The sequence below is a fragment of the Diceros bicornis genome, chromosome 14 (genome assembly GCF_020826845.1).
Source record: "Diceros bicornis minor isolate mBicDic1 chromosome 14, mDicBic1.mat.cur, whole genome shotgun sequence".
NCBI lineage: Eukaryota > Metazoa > Chordata > Mammalia > Perissodactyla > Rhinocerotidae > Diceros > Diceros bicornis.
Window position 1 is genome coordinate 13,093,075 of NC_080753.1, and position 24,563 is coordinate 13,117,637.

The window sequence follows — 24,563 nt, forward strand, 5'->3', positions numbered from 1 at the left end:
CACCCAGCTTTCCACATTATGAAATTATATCATTCTCATTTAGATCACTAAAGGTTGAGAGTCAAAATAATTTGTTCAGAACATCAAAAACAGTCAGCAATTAGAAGCAAATCATTTAAAAAGTCACTACCTAAAAATATATCAAAGCCAGAAAATTTAAAGAAAAACAAACACCTGGCTCTTGAAGGATCTTTAAGGATGGGAGATGTTTCATGAACAGAGGAGAGACTTTTGTCTTACTCCAAGAATCATCCTTACTAAAAACAAAAACAGTAAGTGTAGTTTATTCTACCACCTATGAATGGAAATGACTCAGTGAAGATCTCTATAATGAAGTATTTCTATATGTGCAGAATGAGATGGTAATCTACGAAAAGCCATAGTAAGGACTGAGTCTATTTCACTCAGGGCAAGAAGACTGCATGGACTGGTGATGCCCTCAAGCCCTAGAAAAGAAGTATGGTTTACTGCAGCCTCTTCAGAGTCCCCACTGAGCGAAAGAAATCCTAAACCATTCAGATCCTCATTTTCAACCACAGCTCAGGGGACAGAGTCTACAGAGCAGATGTCCTCTGTTACCTCCTGAGAGCGGCTGGCATGATGACACTCTGTCCAGTAAAATCAGAAAACAGGCTCCATCTTAAAAGAGACATAAAGCTGGAGAAAGGGAAACGCTGAAAGGATTAACTTGCCTGGTGTGCAGTCACAGGGCAAGGCAGAACTAACTGGCTCTTAAGCTCTTTACTTAGCACAATCAATAACCCACTAACGCTGCCCCAGAGGGTTTCCACCTGTCCTCAGGGACAGGAGCCGCGTGAGCATTCTCCACTGGGCACGCTGAGTCATACATCAACACGTCTCACCCCAACAGAGGAGTCTCCTTAACAATGTTACTGGCAAGTGTTGCTGCAGTCTCTCCTTGAATACTTCTGGAGACAGGGTACTCATTTCTTTACTAAGCAGCCCAAACTCATTTGTAACAAATATCTTTTTAAAGCTCTTTCTTAAATCAAATTGAGACTTACAGTCCTTTCATCTCACCCAAATGAACTAGAAGGTGTAATAAATCGCATCCTCCTTCTACCTGACAGCCTTTCAAATACTTCAAGTCAGCCCTCTCAGGCCTCCTACTTCTTCCTATTCCAAGCAACAAAACACCCCCAGTTCCCACAGCTGCTCTCAGATGCCATCTATGACTGGCAGTGAACATTTCTACCACGAGTCAGACTCCCCATCGATATTCCAACTAACCTGAACAAAAGGCAGAGTGTGCACTCCTGCCGAGCCCTACGACCAGTTGCTACCTGCATCTTGACCAAACACCAGAAAGAAAGTGGTCCTCTGTCACACAGCGTCCACAACTACTGAAAATCTTGCAAAAACTTCCTTTGAAGTTTTGAATAAAAGTTAAATGAAGGTCAAAGACAACAATCCTACGACAACTATACGGTTAAATATAGTTTCTTACAATTTCTAAGCGGCTTTGCAGACATGGAGCTGCCAGTCCATGTCTGTTTATACCTTCTCGGTTTGAGTTTATTTTCTCACACTGGACTGAACTCCTTCATGATAAAGGAAATGTCTGGACTAATTTTTTTGTTAAAGGAAATAGCATGGGATGATTAAAGGAAAAAGATTATTCACAATGTGCTAGAAAAGGCTCAACCCAAGCACACCATCCTGCCCGTAACAGCCCTTCCCTAGTCATGCAATAGGGTCAAAGTTACTTTCTCATAAACTATTTAGGATGCTCAATGAGAAATTTCTTAGTGATTGCTCATAGGCTTGAAACACAGTCTATTATTTGGGCTAATCTCTACTGAAATCATTGAGACAAGATGCAGATGAAAGAGATATGAGTCAACAACTCATAAGTAATAATACCTATAATTGCTACCAAACCAGACGACAGAGATACTTGCATATAGAGAAACTTAAATTGTATTCAATACCCTTTGCATTCCTTCTTTTAAAACAAACACTGAGACGACTGAGGGAGCCACATCCCCAGCACCTGACAGCAGTAACCAAAGGATCAGAGCATGCCCCATGTGACCGAGCACAGCCAGCACCTTCAGTAGTCAGTTATTGTCAATACTTACCAATGCCATCCGGAATCGCTTCTAGTAAGTTCTGGGAAATGACTAAATCCGTTAATGAAGTCAGGCCACTGATTTCTTCAGGAAGTCTTTCCAACCTGTTTTCAGAGACATCTAAGCATAGCAGGTTCTTCAGATTTCCTATCTCCTACATCAATGACATAGAAAAAGAAACTCATGCTTAAACCTGTCATAGTACAGAGGACTTCATTACAGTGTCTTTTTGCAATCAAATCCCAAAGTAGTCCTAAGGATGTTTCTTTAGTGTGTATTTAAATGTGAAGGCTGGAGTAAATTTCCAGACCCCCTTCCAATAAAAACGGGAAGCTGTGTGAATCACAGACGCAGAGCTGGGAGGGATGCCAAGCCCTCCAACTTCAGGCAGGCCTGGAATCATTCTCACTTACAGATGAAGAGACTGGCACCGAGAGAGAACAAATGACTTTAAAGTAACACGATTAGGGGGAAAAAAAAAGGAATCTAGAAGCCAGTTCTCCTAGTTTGGAATCAATCACTTAGCAAGCAGCTTACACTTCAGGGTGACCCTGCGACTCTCTGTTGAGAAACCACCTACTTTATATCTCCCACGACAGGCAGTTCTTGTTACAACAAATATCGATGCAACTGTTCCCCAGCAAAACTGGAGCAGAAGACCCACTGGCACCTTTAACATCCACAGAAGAGAGAATCACACCACTTTTAATGAAAACAGCCTATCCAGGTTGGGCAAAGTACTTCAATGAGTCTAACATTCTGTTCAACAGTTATCTTACCTTCCATTCACAAAATGCATATTTTCTCTCTTATAACTGCCTCCACATTTCCATTTTCACCACCACTATATTAAATTCCTATTCTCGTTATCTTTTCACCTAGACGGTTGGCTCTGGTCTTGACTCTCCCTACCCCAGTCTGTTCTACAAACTGTGCTTCCATATTTCCATCCTGGAAACATAGCTGGCTCTAGTCACGTAATCAGACCACCCTTCTACTCAAAACATGTCTGGTGGCACCCTGGTGTCTACATAAGTACCGATTCCTCAATCTGTATTTAATTTGGTCTCATCTATTCTTTCCAGCTTCCCTCCTACCTAATATGCATCCTATGATCCCACTCCTGTATTTCCTATCTATAGGAAACCAGACTACATTTCTACTAATTTCATGCCAGACCCCTGAAGTTGTTCTACTTTTTCATTAATTTCTTTTAATGATGTCTTTGTATCCTTTTCCTTCTATCATCAATGAAGATAGGAAAATAAATCTTATTATTTGAGACTGCCTGATGTATTTAGTCCTGGTTTAATAGAAGGTTATCAAGAGGGGCAAATGAAATGTTTAAATAAGCATTTATAACATGACCACTGGAGTTTTAATTTCTTTGTCGTTAGGATGTGGCATTTTGCACACACTCATGTATACACATCTGTATATATACTCTTTCCCCATCATGTCCAATAGCTAATATTTTATTACTTTCTGGCATTTTTCCCCCATCCTTTGACTGCTAAAGTAACTAGAATTCTCTCAACATGGATTTCTCATAATTTCCTGGGGAAATCTAAGTATTAATCAAACCTTCACCCATGTCAGTTGCTGACCTATCGTCCCTTTTCCCCAAATGCAGCCAAGACCTCAGAAATCAACTCAAACTAGTTCCTTAGTTCCATTAGTCGTAAGTGATGTCATGGTAATGTCAGTGCTATAACTACAACAATTAAAATCGTACTTAAGTACTTTTTTCTGGTGTCAGACTTCCCTGTGTTGCTATGGCATTCCCCACCTCAAGCGCACAGCCCCACCACAACTGGTGCACACAGCTGAGCAGAGACAGCATCCGAATTACTTTAAAATATCAGCACCCAGACCATCATGAATCGTATTCTGACTTCACAGACTGGCTGTGAGATACATCAAAAAATAAAATTCAGTATTCTTTTGCTAGAGCAAAAGAAAATAAGGGGAAATGCCTGTTTGTTGTTGTTGTTCATTTGTTATTTTAGGTTTCTCTCTCAACCAACCAGAAGGCGGGCCTGCTTCCTGGGACCCCATGAGATAACTACCCATTCAGCAGTCTATACAAGGTTCCATTTCATTTGGAACATGGTTCTCACATGAGGAAAAACCAGAACACCATAACATTCTAGCTAAACCATAAGCAATACTTGGAAACAATATGAAATAAAAGCTTTTAACGTTGCTTTTACATCAACTATTGCAGGGCAAAATGTGGTCAAAATTATCTCAAAGCACTTGGCACATCACAAAGGATGGCAGAAATGTACACCATCAGAGTCAGGGGCCCCGGTAATTTACGAACTTGCTGGGCTTGAAGTAAGCCCTGGGGGAAGCAAGGGTGAAATAAAAACCAGACTTCACAAACTGAAGGATCTATTTACTATCTTTAGAAATGCTGGGGTGAAGCTTTTAATTTTTCTATGGCAATGGAGCATGATGAATGTAGCAATATATTTTTCCAAATGTGCTTTTTCAACTTATGTTTTTGGTTTTCAAGATCCCTTTTACATAACATCTCATGTGGAAGTAGGGAGTATATTACGGTGGTGGTGGCTGTTGTTTTATGTTTTGGGGGTGATGATGTGAAATTACCACTTACCTGAGGTAATTCTGACAGCTGATTTCCGTCCAACCAGAGATCCTTTAGGTGGAAGAGAGCTCCAATTGATTCTGGCTGAAACAAAAAAATAATGTTACGGTAACGAAGATCCAATTTTCAGTCTTCCATTAAGAAAGAAAGATTCCTAATTCAACAGTTAATAATTGGGTACAACAGATGATGTTTCTTAGGACTTCTCCCCCTTCCTAAAAGCACCCCAACACTCTCCAAGAATGTCAGTCATTTCCACTCACGTCCATCATCTCTAGTCCTGACCCTCCCCAGTCCTGAATCATGATTCCTAACCTGTGTGAACTGAAGCACATTCGTTAACGTCGCCAACTGTATCTGTGAAAATGCTGGTTTACAAGCATCCCTACAGATCCCCCCAAAAATATTTTGTGATCACAACTAAGTTAAATTCAAATCTCTCTTCAATACAAACTTACCAAATTATATATTTCATTGTTTCCTAAATCAAGTTCTTCTAGTCTCCGTAGCTGGGTAAGAGAGCTATAAAAAAAAAAACAACAACAAGGAGCTCTTAGTACTTAGAAATGCTGAGCAATGTGATATTCCTCACTTGGACTAGTTTCCAAAAATAAGATTCATTTGGATTTTATGGCAGTAAATATTGCATAGGAAGGACTATTAAGAGAAGACTGGCATCTCCCAAACTTTCCAAAAGATACAGAATCTCTTTTTAACAAAATACTGTAGTCTTTTTTTCTTTCTTTAATGTTTAAAGAAATTCATTCAGTGCAAAATCCCCTCTTATTTTCCCCAGAGACTCACTCAGGAAGATATGTAAGAAGATTCTCTCTTAGTTCCAGTGAAGCCAGGTTATAAAGACTAGAAATGAACAGAAGAAAAAAGTATAAGGAAAATTCCTGAGATTCTTCCTCTTCCCCCGTCATACACACACTCCACAAGTAGCAACCCAACAAAATCTTGCATATCACCTCCCAGAGGGAAAACATCTATGATCACCACCCCCACCAAAAACAACATAATCTCTACCTCCCAAATTTTACTAGTAAAATAAAAAGAGTAGTGTTATCATTATAAGGCACCCTCATTCAAATACCTTGTACATTTGACATGTGAAAATAACTCTCTAGTCATTGAAAGACAACCACTCCTGGGACCAAGACAAAAGCCGAATATGTGCTTCTAGACTTGAGAATGTCAAAAATGTGCCGTTACCATAAAAACAGTCACAACTTTGGGGCCGGCCCGGTGGTGCAAGCAGTTAAGTGCACGAGCTCCGCTGCGGTGGCCCGGGGTTCACCCGTTTGGATCCCGGGTGTGCACCGAGGCACTGCTTGGCAAGCCATGCTGTGGAGGCATCCCATATAAAGTGGAGGAAGATGGGCACAGATGTTAGCCCAGGGCCAGTCTTCCTCAGCAAAATAAAGAGGAGGATTGGCAGATGTTAGCTCAGGGCTGATCTTCTCACAAAAAAAAAAAAAAAAAAACAGTAACAACTTTAATCTCACAGAGCTCAGAGCTCTTCTTCCAAACATCAGAGATCCCTGTTTGAAAGGAGTGGGCATCTCAGTCCAGAGAGTCCAAGTCCTCTACTTAAGATCATACGCTCACACACAGCAAGCAGCAGCAGCGTTACAGAAGTAACTGCAATTAAATGCATCAGCGATAATGTAGTAAAGCACCTCACATGGTCCCTGGAACAAAAGACTGACTCAATAAATGGTAGCGATAATGTTGCTTTTATTCTTATTAAACCCCAGAACGGTGCTCTTTTCAGCAGATTCTCCTGCCTCTTGGGTGTAATCCACATTTATGGGGGGCACAGAGAAAGGAGACAGATGTTTTCCCCAGACACTGATTATCTGGGTCGGATCTTCACAGGCAGAACCCTCACATATCCTAGTGAAATCAGCACAGGCACGACACACTGATTCAGAAGATAACCAATTCATCTGTTACTCCAACAGGCACTGTACTAAGCTCTATACCAATCGAAAACTCAAGCTTGTGCTAATATCACCATAGTAACATCCAGATTTGGAGGACTTTTATGTGGAGTGCACAGAATGCAAGGAGTCAGACGTTATCCCAACACTGTAATCCGCCGTAATCCTGTATTCTCCTTCCAACATAAAAGCCAGATTCACGGGAACTAACAAAGCTGCTTTCATAACACGGGACAATGTAAATTTGATTTGCATCAACAGTACATATACATACTTAAAGCCCATTTGCTTGAAAATGTATTTTAATTATACTATGAAATGCACAAATTCTGTATCTCTAATTTTTGAAAACTGCATAGTTTTCACAATTAAAGCAAGAGCAAACAAAACTCTTTAGAATATATTTTTTAAAAAAATCAAAATACCTAATACCTAATTATGAATTTAATACCAACATTCTTCAAAAAAACGTAACCAGTTGGGCGGGTGCAGCTCCCGCGTTCTCCTTCCTCTGGGCAAAGTGTTACAGAGAAGAAACGACAATGGGAAGGTGAGGACACCACCTGGCATCTACTCCCAAAAGCATCTCCAGGTAACGGTGATAACATTTTAAAAGTAACTGTAAGAGTAAAACTTTAAAAACAAAGGGCTTTGTTTTCAGTTTGCAATTTTCACGTAACCCCAAGCCAGTTTGATTGGGGCAGTGGTACTCATTTGGCTATATTCATATTTTAAAAATCACTGATAGAATTATCATTTTATGTACTCAATGCTCTTTACTTTCAAAACCTATTTTGACACACTCAAGACACCCACTAATAAAAGGAGAGAAAAGTCCTTCTTTGCTTCAAAACTTGACTTGCTGGGCACCATCAAAAGCATCTTAAAAAGCAGTTTTGCACAGGCCTTGATGCTGAGTCTGCAGCCCTGGTCCAAGGACTCCTGCCTGGAACAGAGAGCAGAGCAGGGGAGACATCTGCCACTCCCTGTGGCGCGAGGCCCGGAGCAAGGTTCCTCACACATGCCGTCTCCAGATTAGTGACAGCCCAGCCCGAGATGACGCTACGATGGAAAGGGAGGCTCTGTGTGAGGCCCACTAGAAAGCAGCAAAGCCACCATTCAAACCCAGTCCAGAGCCAGAACTCCGCCCTCACACTACACTGCCTGAGGCATCTCGGGGGCCCTCCGTGCTCTGGAATGCTCTCTTTATAATTTAACTTTCAAAAATACCTACTATTTTGGGCAAATATATAATAAGCCTTACCTTCTTAACCACAGCAAGGACACTGGGACTTTTGTCAGTTTATGTCATTTTAAAACTATGATACACATTTAAAAATTATCTGTAAATGTTGTCTTGAGGATAAAAGGCACAGGCCTCAGTTACTAAAAGCAAATAATGCTTGAGTAAAAATGCTAACAGACTTGTGGCCACATAGAACTTGATAATAACATCAAGTTAGGTTAAATGCAGAGTTCCCACCCTATCATACTAACACCTAAATATAACATCCTGGTAAGTAAAAAGGTTCTGACTACAAAACCTCTTAGTTTCCATTGTTTTTAGATAGCACGGAAAATGTTAATGTACAGGTGTTACAGCAGCAACAAATATCATATTTTTGTAACCTTTCAAAATTCAAAAACTAATGTAAAACAACGTATATAAAACAGTAGCCTTTCTGAGGTACTGCTTCCCCATCATTTTAAACTAGTTAAAATGAAGACACTTGGACATTATATCAGACTCCATGGACCGCTGATGCCACTCGGAAAAGTCCTGCTGAGCCTGAGGTGCGAGGCCCAGGCGTGGGCTCAAACACCCCCTAGCCCTCACCAAGCAGCTGGCTTTGCACGGCTGAGGTGCTTCACAGCCATACCTCAATTTCCCCTAAAATGAATATAATCATCTCTACTGTGGCCACTAGGGCATCATACATTTTCCCTTCAAGCTAACAGAGCCAGTTTTGTGCCTGATTTCCTTGAGACAGCCCCTGTGCCTCAGCAGTCAAGTACCTTACAAGTGCGTGTACCCTGAGTCAGGTATTCTGGAAGATTGCTATAAGATGCAATTAATCACAGGAGTCATCCTCACCACAGAAAACTCCTCAAAGGACAGGCTCTACAGACGGTGAGCTGCTGGCACTGGCCAACTTCCATCTACCCAGATACTGTCCTTAATTGGTGAATAACGGGACAAGGAATAGGAAGCAAAGAGACAGCTTTGACTGCAGACTCCCACTTCCCATATGAGCCTAAACCTCAGGGTATAATGTGGATTAGTCATTCTCAGTTCAGAGAATCAGAAACGGATTCCAGAATGAAACCATGGGTTTGGTTCTCACCAGTAGCCTGCCTTGGATAGTCCCAGATCCCTGCAGAATCCTACTCCAGAACATGGTTCTCTAGACTGTTCTAGTAACAACTGGTGTAAACCAGGATTTGCCTGAGTGCAGATCTAGACCAGAGACATTAATGCTAAAATGAATGAATGAATGAATGATCTCCCTTCCTCGTCTTTCAGAATATAGCATCTTCAATGGAGATTTCAGGACAGTGCCTCCCCCCTCAAGGCAACCTATTCAATTCAGTGCAAACATCTCCGCATCTCTTATAGCACCTAATAAAGAACACACTGGGGAGAAGTGTTGGGAGTGGGGGATTTGAACCCAATTCTGTCCACTTCCGAGGCCAGGCTCTTAATCACCAGGCCAAGGGAAACAAGGAGATCAAAACCCCACATGCATTTATCCAACACTTCAGTTAAAACATGATATTACAGAGACAAAAAAAAGCATCAGGTATTTCTAATACTTTTACAAATGTGACGAAAAATTAGACACTTTATACAATGGGAATTACTGGTCTTTAATATTCCTACTACTAACAACGATTGCAGCAGCTTACTATATGATATGTATTGCTGTAAGTACTTTATAAGAATTGACTTTATGGATGACAATCCTAAGGCACCTAGAGGGGACGTGAACAGCGTCTCACACAACTGGCGGGTGGCAAAGCCAGGATTCACTAGGGAATCTGCATTTTTAATCACTGTCTTCTGCTGCCTCTCACTTTTGAGTCAAGTCAACTCTGTGACTAGGTAATACATTAGTATCTATTTAAAACAAAGTATTAACTAATAAGTTTTCCTCCCGCCTTTGTCTGTCATCTATCCAGTTTCCCACCACCAAGACCCTTCTCATGGGAAGTCATCTTTTTTGTCAGTTACTTATGTATTCATCTAGTCTTCTTTTATGTAAAGACAAGCAGGTATGAAGACAGACTCTCATCCTCTCCTTTTTCACATGAAAGGTAGCATCCCATACATATCTGGCACTCTGTTCTCCTCACTTCACAGACTTTTGTCTCATTTCTTACCTGCACACACAAGCACTTTTTTTTTTTTAAAAACAATTGCACAGTATCTCACTGTCTATATACATTTTAATTTTTTTAACCACCCCCCTACTTCACAGACATCTTACCCTTCAGTTTTAATTTCTGGCAAATTAAATTTCTATGTAATACTACTGGAATGACCTTCTCCTCCTCCTCCTCCAAAAACATGACTTTCTATCCTCCCTGCCACTCCCACCACTTCTACCAACAAATGGAGTTAAAAAAAAAAAAAAAATTCCAACAAGCTCCTGCAGGAAGAGAGTGTTTTGAAGTATTTCTCCTCAGCACACTAATGCCTGATGTTTTACACAGTTCACAACAGCAGGGACAAAAGTTACACTCTTGTAAGTCAGAATAGGCCAGCTGTATTTTTAGGATTCTATTTCAGGGACTAGAGGAGTGGTTACTTTAAAGAATTTACATCTGTTCTCTGCTATATTTTAAAAAAACCCTTTTTAATCCACTTGGATTTTTTTTCCATTTTGATGGCCAAAATCATTAAGAAAATAAAGAATAAAATAAATTAAGATAGCCCAAGCAAACAAATGGCAGTAAAACATAAACTCTGTAAACATTTATGACAACAATATTTGACTAGGGAAACAATATTGATGGGGATGAGGGAGTTGCTTACACATTCATAGTATTTTTGCTTCTTCAATACCAAATTAGTATTTAAGCAATCTCTGGTTACAAATTTCCTTATGGTGGCTTTGTCCCAGAAATTTTTCTAAAAATCTTTTCTTTTGTTTTTGAAACAATAAATATTTTATGGAAATTCCTAGGCCTCAAAAAAGACCATTAAATATGGTAACAGTTTTCAAAAAGAAGATTTATTCCTCTCAGGCAGCATGCACTCCTAATATAACACAGGTAAGCAGCCCAGGACCAGGCCTTATTAGCAAAGACAGTAGCTCACTGAGGTCAAGCCCACTCCAATTAAGGTTACATTCCCAAGGGTCACAGACACCGAATCAGACCCTCACACTCTGTCATAATTAGATGTTTATTGATGATGACCATTAGTGACAGACAACCATGTTTTGGGCGCTGTGCCAGTCCATTACATATATTCCTTCTCCTTTAAGAACGCTATATTTTGAGGAGAAAATTTAATTAGAATAGAGATGTTTAGACATATTTAGGCGAACTTATTTTTTTGAGCATATTAGTTTCTTTAATGGTAAAAGATATGCAATCTCATGGAGACAGCCTCACAAAGTAAAGACAAAGCAGCAGGCTCCCCTTCCCGGAACCCCCAAATTCTCCATGAGTTCCCACTGGGGTTTCTATATCCCTCCAACCTTCACTCCCACTCCATAGCACCTGAACATTCTGGAGGCTCTGGCTTACGTGTACCTGCCTGATCACCAGGTGTAAGTAACTGAGACAAAATGACCTCAGCACGTTACCCAAGGCTACATTAGAGAGTCTTCCTGGAAGAATAAACTAGGTCAGTTTCCCAGGTATAGTATCATCCTTCAGCAGTATCAGGCTTCAAGTCTGTCTAAGGTCCATTCTTTTTTTTTTTTCCACTGAGACATTTTTCACATACCATAAAACTCACCTCTTTCATGTGGACAATTCAGTGGTTTTTAGTATACTCACAAGGTTATACAAACAACATCACTACCTAATTTCAGAAAATTTTCATCACCCAAAAAGAAACTTCATAACCATCAGAAGTCATTCCTTACCCCTGCACTGCTCTCCTCACCACCATCCACACTCCCACTCTAGCCACTGACAACCACTAGTCTAATTTCTGTCTCTATGGATTTGCCTATACTAGACATTTCATATACATGGAATCATACAACATGTGGCCTTTTCTCTCTGGCTTCTTCACACGTTTTCAATGTTCATCCAAGCTGTAGCATGTTTCAGTATCTCATTACTTTTTATGGCTAAATAATATTCCATTATATGGATATACCACATTTTGTTTATCAGTTCATCCACCGATGAAAATGAGCTATTTCCACCTTTTGGCTACTATCAATAATGCTGCTATGAATATTGATGTACAAGTTTTGTGTAGACATATGTTTTCATTTCTCTTGGGTAAATGTAACTAGAAGTGTAATTGCTGGGTCATACCGGTAACTATGCTCAACATTTTGAGGAAGGATCTGCTCCCCTCAAATAAAGGACCACAACATTTTACATTCCCACCAACAATATAAGGGTTTCGGTTTCAATTTCTCCACAACTTCACCAACATTTGTTATTGTTTGTCTTTTTGATTATAGTCATCCAGTGAGTGTGAAGTGGTATACCATCATAGTTTGATTTGCATTAACCTGATGACTAATGATGTTGGGCATCTTTTCATGTGCTTATTGGCCATTTGTATATCTTACTTGAACAAATGTCTATTCAAATCCTTTGCTCATTTTTAATTGGGTTATTTCTCTTTTTGAGTTTATATATTCTGGATACAAGACTCTTATCAGATACGTGATTTGCAAATATCTTCTCACAGCTGTAGGGTATCTTTTCACTTTCTTGCTAGTATCCTTTGATGCACAAGTCTTTAATTTTGATGAAGTTCAATTTATTTTTTCTTTTGTTGTGTGAGCTTTTGGTGTCACCTCTAAGAAACCAATGTCTAATCCAATGTCACAAAGATTTATCTCTATGTTTTCTTATAAAAGTTTTAGCTCTTACATTGAGGTCTCTGCTCCATTCAGACTTATTTTTTGTATGGGGTGTCAGGCAGAGTGTAACTTCATTCTTTTGCATGTGGATAGATATTCAGTTGTCTCAACAGCATTTGTTGAAAAGACTATTTTTCCTCATTGAATTATTTTAGCATTCATGTCAAAATCATTTAACCGTAAGTGCAAGGGTTTATTTCTGAATTTTCAATTCTATTCCATTGATCTATATGTCTATCCTTATGCTAGTATCACCTAGTCTTGATTATTGTAGGTTTGTAGTTAAGTTTTGAAATCTGGAAATGTAAGTCCTCCAACTTTGACCTTTCTTCTTTAAGATTTCTTTGGGTATTCTGGGTCTCTTATATTTCCATACGAATTTGAGGAGCAACTCATCAACTCCTGCAAAAAGTCAGCTAGGATTTTGATGGGGACTGAGTTGAATCTGAAGATCAATTTGGGGAGTATCACTATATTAATATTAAGTCTTCCAATCTAGAAACACAGGATGTCTTTCCATTTATTTAGGTCATCTTTAACTTCTTTCAACAATGCTATGCAGTTTGCAGTGTGTGTGTATTACATTTCTTCTGTTAAATTTATTCCTAAGTATTTTATTCTTTTTAGGTGCTTTGTAAATGGAACTGTTTTCTTAATGTCATTTCTGGATTGTTCAATGCTAGTATAGAGAAATACCACTGATTTTTGTATATTAATTTTGTATCCTATAATCTTGCTGAATTCATTTATTAGGTGTAATAGTTTTGTGTGGACTCCTTAGGATTCTCCATATACAAGATTACATCCATCTGCAGGCTAGCTCATCTTTGAAAAGTAAAAAGTGCAATGTGTGACTTACTTGAGTAGAAATTGATACAACTGATCTCATGGAAAATATTTTCCACTATTAACATGCTCTTTTGAAAGGCAAATTCATTCACACTTTGTACCAATGTTTGAAAAGTCCTTAAAGCAAAATTATCCTTCCTAGCTTTACCAGTGGAATCTTCCAAGTGTTTTTAGCAATAGTAAAGTAAAAAGTCATTGTTCAGTAGGCACTCATTTTCAAGGGCATATCTGAAAAATTAATTTTATTCACAGTTTTTTTTTAATTTTTTTAAAACTTTATTTATTTTTCCCCCCAAAACCCCAGTAGATAGTTGTATGTCATAGTTGCACATCCTTCTAGTTGCTGTATGTGGGACTCGGCCTCAGCATGGCTGGAGAAGCGATGCGTAGGTGCGCGCCCAGGATCCGAACCCGGGCCGCCAGCAGCGGAGCCCGCGCACTCAACCGCCAAGCCACGGGGCCGGCCCCTATTCACGGTTTTCTTAAAGACTATCCAAGACTTGGAACTCTACTCTCTAAGGCTCTATTGAATGCTTCCCACCTCCTCCATGGCTGCCCTTCATGCTAACCGGCATCTTCAGTGATACATGAGGTCATTTACTTAATTTTATCCCAACTTTTTCTAAAAGAGATTTAAAGAGGTCTTAAAAAAAATGCAAATATACAAAAAGTTCCATGAAATGGAAAATCAGGGCCACAGAACGGAGGAAGAAACTAACGTGCTCATTGTGAGGCACCAAGCGGTAAAGGAAATGCAGCCTCTTCAAGGAAGAAACTAAGTTCAAATCCCAGCTCCACCACCCACCTGGGGCACAAACCTGGGCAGGTGACTTATCCCCATTTTACAGACAAAGCGAACGGGGCTCAGTATGGTTAACGCTAACCTTATGACTACAGTGTTGTCAGGAGACAGCGTGTGTGCCTAACAGAGCGGCCACCCACTGTAAAGGGGTGTCCGCCACACCTCTCCCCCAGTTCCTCAGTTCCCTTCGTCACGTGGAAATTAACACAGTCCCTCTCACTGAGCGTTATGCTTTCTGGCAACAAGAGCAGAAAAGGAAATGTGATAAATGTCAGAATTGTTATTAAAAGGAAGAAGCTTACCAGTTCTTATTGTGAGGTATTTTTTTCCCTAAAAACACATATATTTTAAATCTCTCCCTAATGGCTCCTTATATCAGGGAAATTAAGCACTATTAATGGGCAATAGACACTCTTCATTAGAAGGTTTTAGAGCAACGGAAGCAGTTTTTTTCATAGTTTTCTTTATATCAACTTTTTATAGAAACAGTGTGCAGCATTAAGACAAAAAAGAGACTGTGCAGGAAGAGGCTCATGCGGTACTAACGCAAAGCTTCCAGAACTTTCCTGGATTACCTACGACGTCAGGTTGGAAGCCAGCAGAGTGAAGGAGGTAACCCTGTCGCCCTGTCACAGCTGTTTGTTCAGCACGTCAGAGCAATGCCAGGGTCGGTACAGACACAGAGGGTTTAACAAGTGAGACTCCCACTGTGTCAGGGACAAGGTGACCCAGGTGCATACACTAATTACACACACACAATTAAACACCGAACAACTAGACTTCTGTGTACAGACAAAGGACTACAGTGCTTATCGTGTGGGCAGTAAAGGGTAAGGTCGGGGAACCTGAGAATTTGGAATCTATTTCACCTCCTCCAATCACTGGAGAAAGCCTGAAGAAAGAGCTAGAATTTCAGTCATTAAATGAGGAAAAACCTCAGCCTCTTGGAAAGAGAGGAGGCAGGTAAAAACATCTACAGTTCCCTTTCATGCAAGGTTTGAAGCTTTCTGCCCGGTCTGAGCAGAGCTCAGTGGGAGCCACATCACAATAAAAACCCCACCACGCAGGCTGCTGCAACAAACAGGTACGTGCTACCGAGCGCCTGAAAGGGTGGTCTCCAAACCGAGCTTGAAAAATATTTGCGGCAGACTTTTCTAAAGCAAATATTATATGCAACACTAATACAAAAAAACTAAAAAGCTAATAACAGAACTGTGCTGGTGCAAACAGGGATCAGCAGAGACCACCCACCGGAGCACTGGTTCTCACCCTCCACAGTGCCCTGGAGGGACTTCAGTGGAACCCCAGGGGCCCAACCAAGCAGAGTTTGAGAACCACTGATCTGGAGCTTCACTGATTCCCAAACAATCTACTGTAGAATGGTGGTCCCCACACATTTCAGAGTATAACTTCATAAGCCTTATAATTATTTTTAAAATAGATGTACCAATATATTGTATATATTATCAAATATATGTAGAAACAAAAATTTTTAAGATAAAACAAAAGAAAAAATATTTAAAAATATTACGGACACAAACATCTTTTGGCTTTCATTAGTGAGACCAACAGGATTGAAAATTCTATATTATGTATTAAACCTTTTGTTTTACATTTGGGGACACAACAATTGATTCTAAACTGTTTTAATACTTGGTTTGACAGCTGTAATTGATGCAAAAGATACTTTACAAAGTTACACCGAACCAAAAGAAGTGCATCATCAGCTGCATTAAGTCATCACACTAATTTTAAAAAATTTCTTCTGATTATGGAAAGGTCTTTGTTGAAATTTGGCTAATAAATTACCATCTTCCCTGATGTCAATCACTTGTTCATGAAGGCTAATGAAAAGGTGTTGTATTTTTAACAAGAGTTTAAAAAAACCCACCGAAGGTGGGTTAGTTTCTCACTCAATGTTAAATGCCACCTTTACTTTGGAGGACTGAGTAATGTGGCATCACAGTGAAGGGTCAGCAAATCTGGGACAATTTTATTTTAGTAAAAGAAAAATGTGTGATTTTACATGAGGTAGCCAGTATACCACTGTGTGTGGTTCAAAAGACTCTCATGCTCATTCCTCACCTCATTACAAAGCATTATAGAGATTCTACTATGAGAGACTTGCTTTATCACAGCAGCCATCCTGATGGTCACCTGGCGTGCAGCCATGTAGTACAGGACGTGAGCTGCAATGCTTTGTAGTCTAGGCATGACGCCGGTTTCTTCCCATACACCAATGGCTGAGGCTGTGCACTCTCAAGTATTCACAATAGTGCTCTCAAGTATTCAAGATAGCAACAGCTTACGGAACCCAGGGAAGCAGCAGCAAACAGGAGCGCCACAGGACATCTTACATTTGAGAGAGACACAGCAATACGCAATGTCTGAGACACCATGTGAACTCAACAGTGGACAGCACTACATTCCTTTCAAGGACATTTCTTTGCAAGTTGGGTTTTTAGCCACTGCTGTGATAAAAGGCAAGTACTAGGTGAAAAATCCATATGGAAAAGGAAATGAGGTGCAGACTGAGAAGCTGAGCAGTGCCCAACAGGTACCCACATCCCATAGTAAATAATTGGGGGATATTTAAGCATGAAATAAAAATATATACTCTTTCAATGTGTACGTATTACTTCTTAAAACAGCTACTAGGTTGTTAGGACAAAAATACTCATCAAGTTGTTTGGATCTAACTACTTAATAAATGGAATATTGGGTATCACTAGGGGCAATAAGAAAATGTTACTGAGTCCAGGAACTGACTATCCTATGGTGATGGCAGGTGGAGTCGTGGAAAAACACGGGACCAGGACAAGGACAGCCGCACTCCAGTTCTAATGCTGCCATCAGCTCCCAAACACTCTTTAAATTGTGACTGTGGGCAAATCCAACCCACGATGGACAGATGCTTGCAGGTGTCCCCAGCCTGAAGCTGCTGCAAGTCTGCTTGTCCTGGATAAAGGCTTGGCTCTCCCCTGCAGGCTGGACACTCCTGTCCATCCTGAGGAGGCCCGATTCCTTGAGGAATCCACAGCATTCCTGGTGAACATCACAGACTGTGCCAGGTGCCAAAAGGAGAAACAGAGGTCCTGGTTTCACTGATGCTCAAAAGGCCCATGCTGAGGTGGCTGACTCATCTGATCAAATAAGTAGGGTTAATCTACGCAAAAACCTCCACTTCAGAATCCACAAGGTGACAGTAAGTATCGATCACTCAAATGGCCATTTCATGTCTTTTTCAAATGTTCTGGAATGGTAAATATTTGTGCCTTGTTTACGAAACCACTATCTCTGAGAAGTTGTTTGGTTACTAAATATTTGGTTAAATGCTCTAAAAAAAAAAAACCATTCGGTAATCCTTTGGGAAACTGAAGAATCCTTTCCATGAGGAAAATTCATAAGTTTTAAATACTGATTTGTTTAAAGTGTAGTATACTTATGCCTATAGGAGATTTCCTCCACAATTCACCATTTCAACTGTTTCCAGTATCTTGTCGGCATGGTCTAGGACACCAGAGGCACCCAATCTTATCCAAAGAGGAGTTTGTTCTTTGACTGTTTCTTACTACTAAGTGCAAACAGGCTGTTACTTTAGCCTGCGTAAATCTTAAATCCACCAGGGAGAAATATGATGTCTCTTGCTATGGTAATAAAAATTATTAACAACCAGGAATAGGAAACCCTCTATTTCCCACTTAATTTCACAAATTGACTAATAAGAATCAGTTGATTCACTTACATGATCCCCTCCCCCCGCCCCCACTCCCCTCCATGGTCTTACTTCCTGGATGATTATTCACCACAGGGATCAAGTTCAAAGCGGCATTTTATTTTGGAAGCAATCAGTATACATAAAGCTATAATAGTAAGACAAGCTGATAAAGTCTAAAATTAAAACAAAACCAAAAAAAACCACTACTCTTATTATTGATAGAAAATTCAGATATACAAGAAATCCTGAACATTGACAAAAACAGGTACAGATAATTACAGAAAAGACAGGATAAAAAATATTGTAACTCATTCTAGAATGATTATTAAACAACATTTTCCAACGAAACAATGCAGTGGGGAGTCAGGCGGCACTCTGGTTTAATGAGAACATATTTTCTCTCAAAGCATTACAACTTTTTAAAAAGACATGACTGGGGGATGGAAGGGCAGGGGTAGCTGAGAAAGAACGGGAGGCAGGGAACCAAGGGAATTCTATTCCAGAGAGGAGGAGGAGGACAGCGGCAGCCTGGGTATCTAAAGGACTATTATGTTAATTAGAAATATATGAAACTTGACACAGCAAAAGTGAAGCGTAAGTGCATGAAATCCACAGTGAAATACTGTTGCTTCCTCTGCAGCTGGTACCATAAACTCAGGGTGGACTGGGGGCTTCCTGCCTCCTTCCCATCCTGAGATGAGAGCCGCGGGGCACGATTCCTATCAGCAGGTCCACTGGCATAATGTCAACACATCAGTGTGCACCTCAGAAAGACATGGACTTGCTGCTGAAATAGGGGTCAGCCGCCTGTCTTCTGCCTGCTCAGGAGGGAAAGGAGGGGCAAAGCTCTCTTCTAAAAACTCCTGCAGACCTCAGGAAAGAGAACCTATGTAGAACAGACCTCTGTCAGATACAATGCGGTTCTCAGAAAGCAAGTTTCTGTTTGTCTCAGAACTCGGGCAGAACAGGTAAGCACAAGGGAGATCCTTGACGACACTAGGGAACACTGGTCCACCAGGTTAGGGCGGCCACGCTGGGCTTTTATTTTAAGTGGCTAAGCATGAGCCATCAGCCTGACTTAACCCATTATGTCCTGGAGGTATGGAAAAGATATGCTGGGATAATTCAATTAATTCACCTGTGGGAATCTATAATAAAACATTTATTCACCAGCATACACTTTCTTTGAAGAATTTTATTTCTTGCCACGCTGTCCTCTCCAACCTCTAAGCCAGCAATGTGGAGGTCCGCCCATCCCATTCGACTTGTCTCCCAGCTCCATGCCTGCTCTCCAAGCTCACCATTCTCACTCCCTATTCTCAGGTCCAGGCCCACACACACTGGCAGACACAGCTGCTATTTAGGGGCACACACACTAAGTTTTCAATGGAGTCGTTCATTGGCTCTCTTCTCTAACGTGGATTAAAATTACTGACTGGCAGTTTCTAACACCTATACGCCACATGCTACTTTGCTTAAATTAACTACTCTGGAATCCATCAGTTTAAAGAGAGCTTCCAAACAAATTAGCTTTCTCACTAGTAACAAGTAGCAGCGTTCTTTTTAACCATTAAAATTTAGGGGCAATTATATGCAAAAACACAGTGGACTGGCTATGCTCTTTCTTGAGGGTGATACTCAAGACTGGACGGATGGCTTTCTGAGTAGAAAAATCGGAGCTGTAAAAGGGAAGGGGAGTAGAGTTGATGATAAACGCCCTTTCACCCTGTTATACACAAACTTCCCATAGAAACTTACTTGCCAATATTTTCAGGCAGGGACTGCAGTGAGATGTCATTTACAGAAAGACATGTCAAGTTCTGTAATTCAGGAAAGGTTTCAGGTAATCTAAAACGAAACAAAACAAAATGTTTAACTGAAAAAGAAAAGTGCACAAATAGTGTATACTAAACTTAATTATAATGATTTCTTCTACATGCTAATTGAAATAACTCCCTAAAATTACATTAGATATGGCATGTTTGCCTTGTCTTCCTATATGTAAGACATTTATAAGGAAAAAAAATAAGGACTTGGTCTACCTAAAAGTACGGGGGCTGATAAATACTTGTTGATATGGGGATCCAGAAATAATTAAAGAGGAAAGTTATGCAATCTCTAAGAATAAAGGGGACAAATTGTTGGAGACCACTGAGTACACTGTGAAAGAAAATGATAAATAGTTGCTGCAACCAAAGCACCTAAGAGTGAAAACACTTTATTGATTAGCAGAAAATAAAGAGAAATGTTAGCCCACAAGATTATAATAAAACACAAGACAGCTGCAATAACTTTTCTCCTGCAGCTTATACCAGAGCAAAGCTATGGATTACTTAGAATTGATCAGCTGACAACCAATTTCTACTTGAACTCTTCTTTTAATTCGATTTAAGATGCCAGTCGCTTGAGATAATTGTACGTTTCACTATGTTCTACACAAAAGGAAATTTTTTTATACTTCCCTTAAATTCTACTGAAAAGCGAGGCTTCAAAATAAAATTATTATTTAAAAACTTACAAAGAAAGTTTACTTTCAATATTTCTATGGTTACCAGTATTTAGGGAGAAAAAAAAAAAAACCCCAACTGAAGGCAAAAAGATCTCCTCGCATCTAAAATGCTGAAGGTCCTCATACATAAATCTGCTTACTGATAACAGAACACACAACTCATTTTTTAGGAGGTGGGGAGCGGACTTCTTGTATTAGCGACAGTCCCTAGATCAGTCTTTCATTTCTTTCCTCTTTCCAGGTTCCTCTTTAAAAAACAAATCCTACATTAACTGTTTGACATTTAATACAGGTAATTCCAAACTTCAAATCCAGGCCCTGCAAGACGAGAGTATTAACTGGAATTTTCATAATCATTGAAATACATTCTTAGGCATGGTTTTTACAAAGCTGAAACCTCTTCCACAGTATAAGAGAGGTAAGATTTTTTATTTATAATTAAAAAGATGCAACTTATCTTTTCTGCCTGAGCTTTTACCAGCAAGTATATATCAATTTATAATTTTAAAACTACCTAAAATGATCTTAAATATAAGGAAAATGTATTTGTAAATGGCTGATTTGCTTTTTTACTGCCTGTTAACACTGAGAGCCAAACTAGTACGATGTGACAGGAAGCACAGACCTAAGGCTAGGAGAAAGGAATTCTAGTCTGAGCCACCACTCAGAGGCTGCATGATCTTGAAAGGTCATTTAACTTCTCTGAGCCTCAGTTTCTACAACCACAAAATAAGTAGGCCAAACTAAACAACTCTTAAGGTCCCCCCTTAAATCACAGTTAATGTCTTAGTCCTTAAAATAGCACACTTCCCAAACTAAAAGCACATTAAGAAACCTGCCAAATACGAGGCCAGGGTAAAAACCGAGTAAATCCTCATACAATGTGAGTGTGTTCTAGTCGAGAGTCTTGAGATAACGGTGAAATCCTATGTCAGGAGACATTAGAAAAGGAAAACTGAAGAAGAAGAAAAAGAGATTAAGCAACTGAATGGTTAAAAAAAACTCCAGGGCAGCATAATGAGCATTTCCCAGCTGCCTAACCCTACAAGCTGCCTTAAGGAAGAAGAGCTTGGTTCAGGTCAAGAAACATTTCCAGCAAGTGTAGGAGGTCTGGAGATACAAGAGTAAATAATAGAAGAATACAAGGTAACTTTCTCAGTCTAGTTGGGGAGTCTTGGTCAAAGCCATAACTTCAATGTAAATTTCAAAGTGTGGAAACAGTATGCACAGAGCATTATGGAAGCCCAGGAGGGGACCGTGGGGAGTAATCAGGAAATGGAATGCTCGCACTGTACCTTAAAGGAGGGCACAAGGACGGGCATAGTCAAAGAGAGCCGGGGAGTGAAATAAATGCGTACCTACGAGCATCTATTACAGCAGAATGAGACGTCCGACACAGGTAACGAGGGCAATGAAGGTGGAAAGACAGGCCAAGGCCAGATGGGGGTGGGGGAGGCTTGCACAGCACATCAAGGAGCTCGGACTTTATCTTATGGGAAAAGGGAGCTACACGAAGGTTTGAAGAAGAGGGACCACTGCATGGAGGACGGCTAAGAAAGAGGACAAGACTGGAGGACCGTGAGGAGTTGGAAAGCCATTGGGCTAGAACTTACTGGATTACTATTTTTCATAAAAATAAATGTTATTAGTAACAATCACTGATATCCAAAAGAAGAAAACCAGAAATATTTTTAAAAACATATTAACTTCTTGAAAATAAGCAGATATGGGAAAAACAAACCTAAATAGGGCATTCCCCAGCACTCCACACTCAAGAGGTCCCAAGCAATTTTGAAATGGGTGAGATGAATCCAAATTCAATCTCAATTTTCCTAGATCTTTAAAAAAATACATAAATAAAATTTTTTAAACAGAAAGGGAAGGGAAAAGTACCTTTCTTCTGAGGCTACTTACAACGCCTTGAGAAATCTTAGAAATGGACCACCTGGCCCAGAGACACCTCTGGAACAGATGCCCAAGGGCTGTCCTACATTGCCACATGGGCATCAATTCAATTATCCTGGCAACACAGGTACCTATAAGCCAGTGGTCAGTGGGTTCATGACCAAGCCAGGAGCCACAAGAAGGGCTCTTGACAGGGCACTCAGCTATGCCCAGGCAGTGTGCTGTGTCATACCAGGAAGGACAAAGCTGGAATCAGCAGTAAAGCAGTGATAGGTGGCTTTATTTGGAAGGATAAACGAAACAAATCCTCACAGCTATTGCTAAAGTAAGGAATAATGGTGTCAGCAGAGTTTTTTTTTTTTTTTTTTTTTTTTAAAAAAAGGAGAGTTGGAGAAAAGATGAGACAGTAAATATGTCTCATTACTAGAGTGGAAAAAATATCTCCAATAGGACTTCTCCTTGGATAACTATGGGGTAAGCTCTCTGGGAGTTTAGAACTCAGTCTCATCCCACAGGACAAGAGGGTTCAACAGGAATTTATAAATAATCCAATTCCTCAGATTGCTTCAGAAATGCACTCCTCACTCCTGCTTTTACACTCCACTGGGCTTCCCCTCAGCCCCTGACAACATCCTTTCAGTGCTCCATCAATAGCGCAGTGTGCCTTTCACTGTGCAGTGCTACTTATAAACATCTGTGAAGGTCGGCCATCCTTGATCAAGACAGCAATCCATCTAGGTACCTCCAAGATGGGTAACTTGATTGTCTTCTTTGCTTGGGTCTCAGAAAAGATATCCTTAGTACTATAGGCAGAAAAGCAAGCAAAAAGTTTACCTAGTCAGTGGGTTTCCGCTGAAGTCAGCTATCTGTAGTGCTTTACAGAATGAGATGCTTTCTGGAATTTCAGGAATATCTGTAGGAGTAAAGAAAATGTCTATCATTTACCACCATTGCTAACAGTTTTCATCATCCTCAAGATGGACCACAGTCACAAAAGAATATCTGGACATTACTACCTCCCTTCACATGTGGCGTGGGTTTCTAAAGTATTGTTCTACATTTAGATTATATTTGCTTTCCTAATAGAAGACATATTCTTAACAGAAGCACATTAAAGAAAAATATTAAAAACAACCACCACCACTAAGTCCCATCACCCTATCAAAAGCACTGACAGCATTTTGTTATAATTGCCTTTAGGCTTTTTTCCTTATGTATTCATTTGGTTGTATACCAAGTATTCTACAAAGTATGCTAACATATGCATTTTTAAATTTTAGATTTTCTTCTGATTATAAACATAATTTGGAAAATACGGAAGAGTCCAAAGAAGAAAATAAAAGCCACCAACGCTCCCATCACCTAAAGACAATGTTTCATTCTGATATGTTTTTTTAGTTGTCACTCATACACATACACACACACACACACATACACAGTGTATATAGATAGATTATATTTCAAAATACTAGGTTCATGCTGATTTGATTTTTTTCACTTGACATTAATTTACAAACCTTCTTCCCTGTCATCGTTTTTCCAAGTAGTTTGCCATTTTTAATGGCAGAAAGCCCACTGCATATATTTTCACAATTCATCTAATCAATCCCCTGTTGTTGGACATTTAGGTTGTTTCCAAGTTCCTGATGTTACAATTATATTTATGTCCATTTCTGATTATTTCCTTGGGCTAAGCTCCCAGAAGTATAATTTCTATGTCAAAGGCATTAAGATCTCTACAGCACTTAATATATATTGTTAAATTGCTTTAGAGGGGGCAAGTTATACCTATTTGTACTTCCATCAGCCTGTACAAGGGGCCCAATTCAACACCTCTCCCTCTCCTTTCTTCCTCTTACATTTAAAAATTGTCAATGTTATTGGTAAAATAATCTGGCAACATTTTACTTTATATCCCTTTTATTACTAATGAGGCTGAATATTCTTCCCCATGTTTACTGGCCACTAAATACTGTGATTTTGAAATGACCAAAACTGTTACTTTAAATTCCTCTTTCTCTTGGTACAAAACCTGAGGTTATAGCTTTTAGGGCTTTAAAAGGCT

The 24,563-nt window shown here is 39.8% G+C and overlaps 1 protein-coding gene across 1 annotated transcript in view; it reads right to left on the reverse strand.

The window, feature by feature from the left end:
• LRRC1 (leucine rich repeat containing 1) overlaps positions 1 to 24,563 on the reverse strand; it is a 124,539-nt gene that overhangs the window by 24,306 nt on the left and 75,670 nt on the right. The window contains exons 3-8 of the mRNA XM_058554136.1: positions 23,333 to 23,411; positions 19,843 to 19,932; positions 5,512 to 5,568; positions 5,166 to 5,229; positions 4,717 to 4,791; positions 2,103 to 2,247 (exon numbers count right to left, since the gene is read on the reverse strand). Of these exons, the coding sequence (XP_058410119.1) occupies positions 2,103 to 2,247; positions 4,717 to 4,791; positions 5,166 to 5,229; positions 5,512 to 5,568; positions 19,843 to 19,932; positions 23,333 to 23,411 (510 nt within the window). The remainder of the gene's footprint in view (positions 1 to 2,102; positions 2,248 to 4,716; positions 4,792 to 5,165; positions 5,230 to 5,511; positions 5,569 to 19,842; positions 19,933 to 23,332; positions 23,412 to 24,563) is intronic.